Here is a 9351-nt window from a genome sequence, read left to right on the forward strand (position 1 = left end):
CACCTGTCACGTTTATATGTTACAACACATCTGGGTGAAAACTGCAGGGGTGGTAGCTCTTGCTGAGGCCACGAAGCCTGCCAAGTCTCAAGAAGATCAGTGCAGGGGTTTGGGGGGAACTGCCCCTCAAGCTGTGGACAAGCAAAACTGGTGCCATGGGTGCTGTGGGACTGACTGTCTGGCTTGGGGCGGGGAGGGGAGACATTGCTGCAGGCCTGGCTGCAAAGCTGCTGGGTTCCCAGTTACCAATCAATCAGTCATGATTCACCCAGGGACCAGGGACTGGGGGAGCAGATAAATACATAGGACCTAGCTACTACGTAACGACTTAACGAGCATCAAGTAGCACCTACAAAACCAGGCTAAGGAGAGGAAAAAATCAATACAGACAATGAACTGCCCCAGGACAGAGACGGCGTTGGCATGAGTTTTGTCAGTCAGCAGCTAGGGGTGCAGGGCCCCAGCCTCCCCCTGCACCGATCTCCTCCACAGCTGGCAGGCGTCACAGCAGGAGCCACCATCCCTGCAGCTGTCACCGCGCTGCGCCTGAACACACGCCGTGTCACCCATGGCACCAGTTTTGCTTGTCCGCAGCTTGAGGTGCAGTTCCCCCCAAGCCCCTGCACCGATCTTGAAACTTGGCAGGCTTTGTGGCCTCAGTAAGACCTACCACCCCTGCAGTTTTGACACCCTCTTTCTCCCGCTCCCCCCGATGTAACACACAGCCGTGACATGAGTTTAGCTTTCAAGAATTTGGGGTACAGTTCCCCCAAAACCCCTGCACTGATCTTCTTGAAACTAGGCAGACTTTGTGGACGCAGTAAGCGCTACCACCCATGCACTTTTCACCCCACTATGCTGTACCGCCTAGACTTGACATGAGTTTTGCTTTCAAGAATTTGGGGTGCTGTTCCCCCCAAACCTATGCACCAATCTTCTTAAAACTTGGCAAGCTTCATTGTCTCTGCAGTCTACAATCTCTAAAACCTTCGGAGCCGCTTCGGCCGGATTGAGGTGGAAACCCGGTCCGGAGCTCCAGATTGGATTGCGGCCATCCAAAGTGGCCGGATCCGAAGCCAGATCGGATTGCTGCCGACTCACACAGGCCTAGTGCTTAAGTTTAATTATTAGCTAAGGAGAAACTTCTCACATGTCTCCTGATTATTTATTAACTGATTTAGGGCTCACTTCAGCTTCTGCATTTCTGATTTAATTAGTCTATAAGGTGTATCTTTATCCTGCCTCCTATCTAAAGGACAAAGTGTACGTATCACCAAAAAGTAAATAATAATAATAAGAAGAATGTGAGAGGCAAAGATTTTTGTGCGTTATTAATTGTATTGGACCAATTGCCCAGCTGGGAGAGATTCAGACAAGCTTTTAGGTACATGGCACCCTTCTTCAGGTCTTAGAGAAAAGGAGGCACATTTTGAGTGGAGCAGCAGATGGAAAAATGGTCTGTGTAAAACTCAATATATAAATAAAAGCAGTCTGCTCTTCTGTGAAATAGGAGAAAAGACATTGCTAAAGTAATGAACAGACAAGAAGAATGCAGAAGAAAGACAGAAGGCACGGTCGATTTGCACCTTTATAGACTAAATCAGAGATGTATAGCATAAGCTTTTGTAAGCAGGGGGTTTACTTCACATGCTGTGAAAAAAGAATAGTGTGAAGTGGAAGAGCAAGACTACAAATACAATTCCATGAAAATATATACATGCCAAAATTATCTGCTCCTTACATTTTTGGCAGTAATTAAAGCTGTTTGTCCAGTTAAAATACCTGCTTCTTCTTTTTTGGATTTAATGCCTAGGTGAACAGGGCTCTTTTAATCAGCCTTGGTGAGACTGCAGCTGGAGTTCTGCGTCCAGTTCTGGGCGATGCACTTCAGTGGAGAAGCTCGAGAGAGTCCAAAGGAGGGCCACGCACATGATTCAAGGCCTGGAGACCAGGTCATATGAGGAGAGGCTGAAAGACTTGGGACTGTTCAACCACGAGAAGAGAAGACTCTGAGGGGCTTGGTGGCAGCCTATAAGTATATCAAGGACGTTCATCAGGTCTTGGGGGAGCATCTGTTTACCAAGGGGAGAACAAGTAATAATGGGCACAAGCTGATTGAGGATCACTTGCAGGCTAGACAGGAAAAACTTCTTTACAAGTGCTGAGGGTTTGGAACAGGCTCCCCACAGAGGCGGTACGCTCATGCACCCTGGTGATCTTCAAAATGTGTCTTGCTGCCCATCTTGCTGCGTTCATCTTATCCCAGCCATCTTTTCCAAGTGCAGGGGGCTGCACCCGATGATCTGTAAGGTCCCTTGCAGCCCCTGACAACTACGAAACTATAAAACTTTTCAAATGACACACAGCTTCCTTGTATATAAATACTGACAATAATACCAGTCAAAATGCAGTGAAGCAAAAACTTGTTTTAAAAGCTCCATGCCAAAGATAGTGCTTAATTTTTCATTTCATACAGTTAATGTGGTAACACTGAGGAATCGCATATATTATGATCAATATGGTATGGGAGCTGGTTCAGTAGCAAATTCTAGGAGGTTTACGGTAGCGAGGGTGTCTCCTAGGAGTTCCATACAATAAAGGAGAAGTTCCACAAACACCGGCTTTGTGATGTGGCTCTTTCCCCTGCTGCGGCTCCTCTCCTAGCGTTAGGACTGGAATGGCAGGGAACGGAAGCAGGCGACTGCACAGGGGCTTGCCTTCTCTGCTTTCCCTGGTTTCCAGCTCACTGTTTCATTCACTGAATTGGAACTGAGCCCGAGAAGGCTCCCACAGAGGACATGGAAAAGCAGGAATACAGTCTGCACTACGCTCCTGATCTGCGGTGTGAGAAGAAAACAGATTTAGTTCCTGTTTGCCAGACTTGTGAAACGTGTGTCTTGGGCTGGAAGGTCTTTTCCACCAAGGAGTGGTTCCTGCGAGCCAGCAACATCTCCCAAAAGAAGTTCCTGACAGGGATTGTGAAGCGACTGAACAGCCTGGATTTACTAAGGTATACTGAGAAAGTCCTCCAGGCCACCCATGGGAAGGATGCCGTTTATGCTCGGTCTCAGATCACCAGCAGCCTTAAAGAGCGCCTGATGACATCCAGTTCTGACCGGGCCTTGGATACAGAAATGCTGGAGCGAGTGATGCTGGACACGTGGTGGTGGTTCACAAACAGTACCTACTGGACCAAAGCAAACTACACTCTCTTCTTGCTTCAGATGTGTGATCCTAAGTTACTGCTCATAGCTGCTAACCTGGTCCAAGCCCTCCTCAACGAAGAAGAGAGTTTCAGCTCAACAAGCAAAGCAGGTAAAGACTGTAAAATGCTGGGTAGCTAAAAGGATCAACCCTTCAGTCCAGCCCCTTAATTCCCTGATGGGCAACCCCCCCCCCCCAACAAGGACCCAAATGCAGATACCCTAATGCAAACAGTCCTGTTGGACTATCTCTTTAGCCTGAGTAAATCAGCATGTTCTTATGTACACCAGCTGAGGATCTGGCCCAAAGTCAACAAGACCACTGCAGAATAAGATACTAACTTACTGCATCATCACGACAAAATGTGGCCCCAATCTGCTATTGACTTTTGTGGGTATGTGTATGTGGGTTTTTTTGTTCATTTGTTTTTTAAATACCAGTTATAGAAAGTACCTACAGCTACAAATACTCTTGCTGGAGTTAAAATAGCTTTAGAAATATGAACAGATGATAGGACAGATTTTCAATTTAGCTCGTATATTTTAAGCACACGTAATTAAAGGGAAACACAAGAAAAGACAAAAGAACTAGAAAACCAATACTGTATGTGCACAAACACTGTGACATTCTCCATCAGCTGAATTTGGCCAAAGAAACTTATGTTTGCTGTACATAAGTTTATGTATAGCATAAACTTGCTATACATAAACAATCCAAAATGCTGCTTCTAGGTCACATTTATTCCTGAGCTGGCATTCGTGATCTAGGAAGGGCATCTGCTTTGAGTTATTCCCTTATTTGGAGGTGTGGTTAATAGGGGACTTCTGTTGCCCTGTGTTTTAGCTCTGCATGTTTTGATTGCTTCTATATTTGCATCTTTTTTCAGATGAAGAAAAAGTCTCTGTGTCAGTGCTTGAGTCCAAAAGCAGCTTCAAGCCAGAAGAACACACTACATCCATCTCTCAGATTCACTTGCAACCCCCATCTCAAGTCTTCAGCACTGCTTCCACTGTCCCTGGAAGTGGAGTCTCATCTGCAAAGATCAGCCAGTATAGTGAAATAGGTACCATAGCAAATGCGTTTAATATGGATGACATTTCTAATGTGCCTAGAAGTAAGCACTGATGCCATCTAGCAACCATGCCAGCTTGGTGTATGATCTTCTCATTTGCACAAGCCATAAGCAAGGCCAAGCCAAGGTGTGCAAGATGCAGCAGAAAATGTTGCAGTTCCATAAGTGGAACTTCTCTTGCTGGGTTAGCGCCAAGGGCTGCTGTGCTTCTAGCAGTGACGTATTTTAAGACAAGAGTAAATTCAAAGTCCAGGCTTCCTGGCTGCATTCAGACATGCAGGTACATGGGGTTTGTGGCACCACAAACTGCATACCCAGAATACTAAAATATACCCCATGCTGTAGATCTGGAGTATGTGGGGTATGTATGCTGAGGGGAAAAAAGCAGCATGGTGCACACTACAATAGTGTGTGCCAGAACAAATGGAGGCTTAATCCTCCAGGGAGATGCTCTGACTGCCAGCCAAAGCATCTCTACTATTTAATTTGTGCCCCAGTTGCTCCAGCACACCAGGAGCCGGGAGGAGCAGGGAAAGGGCAGTTTGCTCAAAGCAGGACAATTTGTCCCTCACCAAAGCACACGTGCAGGGGTGTGTGCTGCACCACACGATCCTGCACATCTGCCCAGGCCCCTGGCCATGTCCAGATGAGTGTAGCCATGTGGTATGTGGTGCAGCAGACACGTGTGCAGCACCACATGCTGTAGATTCAGTTGTTCTCCATGCTGCAAGGGAGCAGTGCGGAGGGATATCCAGGAGTCAAAAAAACCCACTGAAAAAAAAAAAGAGTGGAGCAGCACATACAGTGGCAGTGTGTGCTGCCCAAAGCTGGATCCTGGCTGGCCAGAGCCACACTCCACTGCCAGCCAGGCTCCACGCGGCACAAGTGATGTGGCTGCCACCCTGGGAGGCCCCCAGGACCCCAGTGATGATTCTGGGGCCACCTCTACCCGACCTGGGGTAACTTGCTGTGTGCCAGAGTGCATGTGGCACACGCTTTCCCCAAGGACAATTAGCAGCAGCACAAGTTGCACCACTGGCGATGCATAGGGTGTGCATGCAGGTGCGTGTGCACCCCCTGAGCTTGGTGGTGCATCCCCTGCAAAAAGGTGCTGCCAACACTGCTGGTGGCGTTTGTGGGTGGTTGCCAGCTGCGGGTCGGCATTCTCCATGCTTCCCTGCCACTGACAGTGCCATGGCCGCCTACGGGAGCTCACCGTTTGCCCCCTCCACACTTCTGCTGCCGACAGCGCTGCCACTGCCTGAGGGAGCTTGCTGTGCCCCCACAGCTTCTGGGGGCATGTGGTGACATGGCATTCATGAGTTGCCCGACTGCTAGTTGTCCTTGGAGAACCAAACGTCCTTGCATGTCACGTGTCCATTAAAGGTTGCATAGTGCTCTTTTGAAAAAGTAATGATGCTCATTCTACCCGAACTATTTGGATTCCCAAAGGGTCTCAAGCCAACATGGATAACACTAAGTTTAGAGATAAGAAATCCAGAAGAGATTACTGCTAGATTAGGGTTTACAGTACAGCAAGGAAGCTAAAAGAGGTTATAGATACTGAGGGAAATGTGAATATAGAATGTTCTCCATTCTTCCTTTCCCTATTATCCCAGGTATAGCCTATCCCTTCCGTTCCCTTCCTAGCAGTACCATGGTATAATTTTTGTTTTCACTGAGATGAAGGGAGAGGGGTCGCCTTTTTCTTTTAAGCAGAAGGAATCCCTCCACAATGGATCTATTGAGTTTTTTGGCAAAGGGTCTTCTGTACTTCCTTGGTGCAAAGAGATGGGGGTAGAGGAGGCACAGAAGTGGTAGTTGGAGCACATTATCTTTTACTTTTTAAAAAACTGTCAAATTGCATCCCTGCTAAAACTCCATGGAATGGTTTTAAAGGTCTTCTAATGGCATAATCCTGCTAGCTACTGAGAGCCCTTAAATCCCATTCAAGTCAATAGGAAACAAGAGTGTTCATCATGTTACAGAACCATGTCTTCAAGGCTCAGGTGTTGACAGCACAGGATGTTTTTCAAGGCACTGATGACCTTCAGCTCCCACAGAAGTGTGTATGTTCATCAACAATTTTGGAACTATAGTTTAAAGAAAGGAGCCGGGGAAACAGGTTTTATTTAACCGTATTCTTGTGTAGTCCACCAAGGGGCAGATATCATGAATATATTTCAGTGCTTGGGTACTGCTTAGAAATCGTAAACTTCTTGCTAATTCTGTTGATCCATAGGCAAATCACTGTGCTTCTGGCCCAGAGGCATGGCACACTTCTTCACAGCAAACTATGAAAAGGAGGATGAACTATCTACAGCTTCTTCAATCAACCCAGCACTCACCCTTATCCCTGCATCTTTACAGTCAGCCTCTGGTGTCAACAAGTATAAAGACTTCATCCGCTGCCTGCCAATCCACCTGTCAAAGTACATCCTGGGTAGGGCCCGTCTTACTTCCTAAACACAATTACTCCTGAGGTTTCCTGATGTCATCTCACTATGGCTTGGAGTTAATCAGCTTGTCCTTGCAATTTCTCAGGGTTTCTGGATCCAAAGTCCCTGAGCAGGTGCACTGATGTGACTCCGTACTGGGCTTTTGTGGCCAAAGAGGTCAAGAGGGAACACCTGTCACAACGAGTGGTCCAGGAAGAACTTGTGTACTTACAGGTAACTATCCTTTTTTTGCCTCTCATTTTGCCGTTGTGGCCATAGAGCTCTTTGACTCTAACTCCTGTAACCATTAGATAGGAGGGCTTTTCCAGGGATGCTTCACCAACTTCTTCCAGTTTTTTTTCCTTCCTCATTCTCCAGTGCTGGGTTAGGTTAGAGTCAGTCATACTCACAGCAATAAACATGTTAGAAAAGCCTTTATTGATTCTCTGCTAATTGTGGACAGGGGCTTATAAACAAGAATGGCATAAAACAAAAAAACCCATCTTGATTGCAAACAAGAATGTCTACATGAGCTGGCCAGTAGGGCCCTATATCAGGTTGCAGAGATGTTTTAATGAGTCAGTTCGGCATCCAGAACAGTTGAGTCTTATTTAGCTTTACTTCATAACATAAAAATCCTGAGAGCTTCTGCAAGGCAAGGTCAGAGTGAATGTCCCACAGGAGAAAGCTGAAGGAACAAGAACTTCAGTTTACACCAATGATTCTCAAACTTTTTAAACTTCAGGCACCCCTTGTTTGACTGAAGGCACTTTTCCATAACTTTTGTGATTTGAGCAACATTATTTAAAAGCCTAATGTATTTATTACAGATTTACCTCCTTGCAGAGGGGCCGTAGCCAGCCAAGGGTGAGCCTTCTCATCTGCTTATCTTTTCACACCTTGTAACACCCTTCAGAAGAGCTCAGGACACCCCAGGGTGCCCTGGTACCTTGGTTAAGAATTACTGGCTTATACCTGTATGCAAAGTTCTGCCACAGGACTTAATATAGAGGCAAATGTTAGGAAGGAGTAGGACTTTAAATTATATCATATGGTGCAAGCTGTGTTTAGAATAAATTTGGAAAGCCATCCCTTCATGTTCACACTTATGATAAGCTTGATTATGCAGCAAATTTGAGATGAATTTTAGGTAAACTTGTGCTGAAAAGGTTTCAGTTGACTCTAACGTCTGCTGAACATGGAGGATACAGCATGAGGGGTTTTAAGCTAGCATGGGGTTCCATGGTGTAATGGTTAGCATACTGGACTCTGAATCCAGTGATCTGAGTTCAAATCTCAGTGGAACCTAAATGCTTTGGGTAGCTAGGATCTGGAACCAACTTCTAAGAGAAGTGGTGCTGGATCCTACCCTGGGGGTCTTTAAGAGGAGGCTGGATGAACACCTTGCTGGGGTTGTTTGACCCCAGAACTCTTTCTTGCAGTGGCAGGGGGTCAGACTTGATGATCTGCTCAGGTCCCTTCTGACCCTACCAACTATGGAACTATGCTGAGTTACTCCGAGCTGCTGCTCAAGCAGTGGGTGCTAGAGCAACCCAGCACACAGCAAGGGACCTGGCCAGGCTGCCAGTGTGTGGTGAGTTGTTCTATTTTAAATTCCTTCTAAGAAAGCCTAAATTCCAAGAAAGCAGAAATCTGTTTCACCTAGTGAATGCCCAAAGGGCATCTTGAGGTTAATTCTAAATTACCCAGTTGAGGTGTAGAGGGATCATTTTGCCCACTCTGGGTGCGTGAGTGCCTCCATAAGAATAGGGAGTCATCTACACATCCCTGGAGAGTGATCCTGCCCCTATAGTGGGGGGCATATATGCACCTAGTAGGGGTAACAGAATCACTCCTACACAATAATCAAATAGCTCAAGAGTTAGACCCAAGTTGCACTTTGGTCACCCAGTAAATGGAACACAATTCTGTTCCAAGATTTTATTGCCTTTTCTTTGCTTTAGTCTTCACTGAAAAATTTAACTTTGATCAGATGGCTAACACAATAACCACCAGTGATGTGGGGGTAAGTATTCAGGCTAAAATAGGGAAGGAGATACAATGGAGGAAGTTAGATGTTTTCAATTCAGCTGGGTGTGATGAAGTTGAAAATGGACTATTGTATTCTTAGAGCTGTTAACAGTTGTTTTTGAGAAATTTTGGAGGATGGGTGAAGTTCCAGAGAAATGGAAAAGGGAAAAGAGTGCCTCTCTTTTAAAAAGTGGGGAAAAGAAGAACCCAGAGAATTATAGACTGATCAGCTGGACTCCAATTCATGGATAGACACTTGAACAAAAAATGAAAACCACAAAGAAACAAAACAATATATTTGTAAAAACTTAGAAGATAACTAGGGCTGCCTATACACATGCCTGGGGGTGGATAGGGAGTGAATTTTAATTAGAGCAGTTCCCAGAGAGTTGCTTTAATTAAAACACTGCAGTGTCATGTATATGAAGGGGTCATCACCAAGGAGGGCTATTCTGCAGTTGCTCAGGGATGTAGGGGGGTAGTTAGGAAGGCCAAGGCAGAGATGGAGCTGGGACTAGCTTCCCAGATTAAGGACAATAAGAAGTCTTTTTTTAAATACATAGGGGGTAAAAAGAAGGTCCCAGGTAATGTGGGGCCCTTGCAGGA

General features: G+C 46.0%; 1 protein-coding gene and 1 non-coding gene across 2 annotated transcripts in view; both read left to right on the plus strand.

Moving 5' to 3' along the window:
* Positions 1 to 2169: 2169 nt before the first annotated feature.
* CDRT1 (CMT1A duplicated region transcript 1) overlaps positions 2170 to 9351 on the plus strand; it is a 43708-nt gene continuing 36526 nt past the window's right edge. Inside the window, exons 1-4 of the mRNA XM_019502326.1 lie at positions 2170 to 3315; positions 4091 to 4267; positions 6519 to 6719; positions 6821 to 6948. Coding sequence (XP_019357871.1) covers positions 2799 to 3315; positions 4091 to 4267; positions 6519 to 6719; positions 6821 to 6948 — 1023 coding nt within the window. The 5' untranslated portion in view covers positions 2170 to 2798. The remainder of the gene's footprint in view (positions 3316 to 4090; positions 4268 to 6518; positions 6720 to 6820; positions 6949 to 9351) is intronic.
* TRNAQ-CUG lies at positions 7951 to 8022 on the plus strand. The gene has a single exon. It is a non-coding gene; the product is annotated as a tRNA-Gln (tRNA).

Source organism: Gavialis gangeticus, unplaced genomic scaffold, assembly GCF_001723915.1.
Source record: "Gavialis gangeticus isolate Ggan-Ray unplaced genomic scaffold, GavGan_comp1, whole genome shotgun sequence".
In the NCBI taxonomy this organism is placed as follows: Eukaryota; Metazoa; Chordata; order Crocodylia; family Gavialidae; genus Gavialis; species Gavialis gangeticus.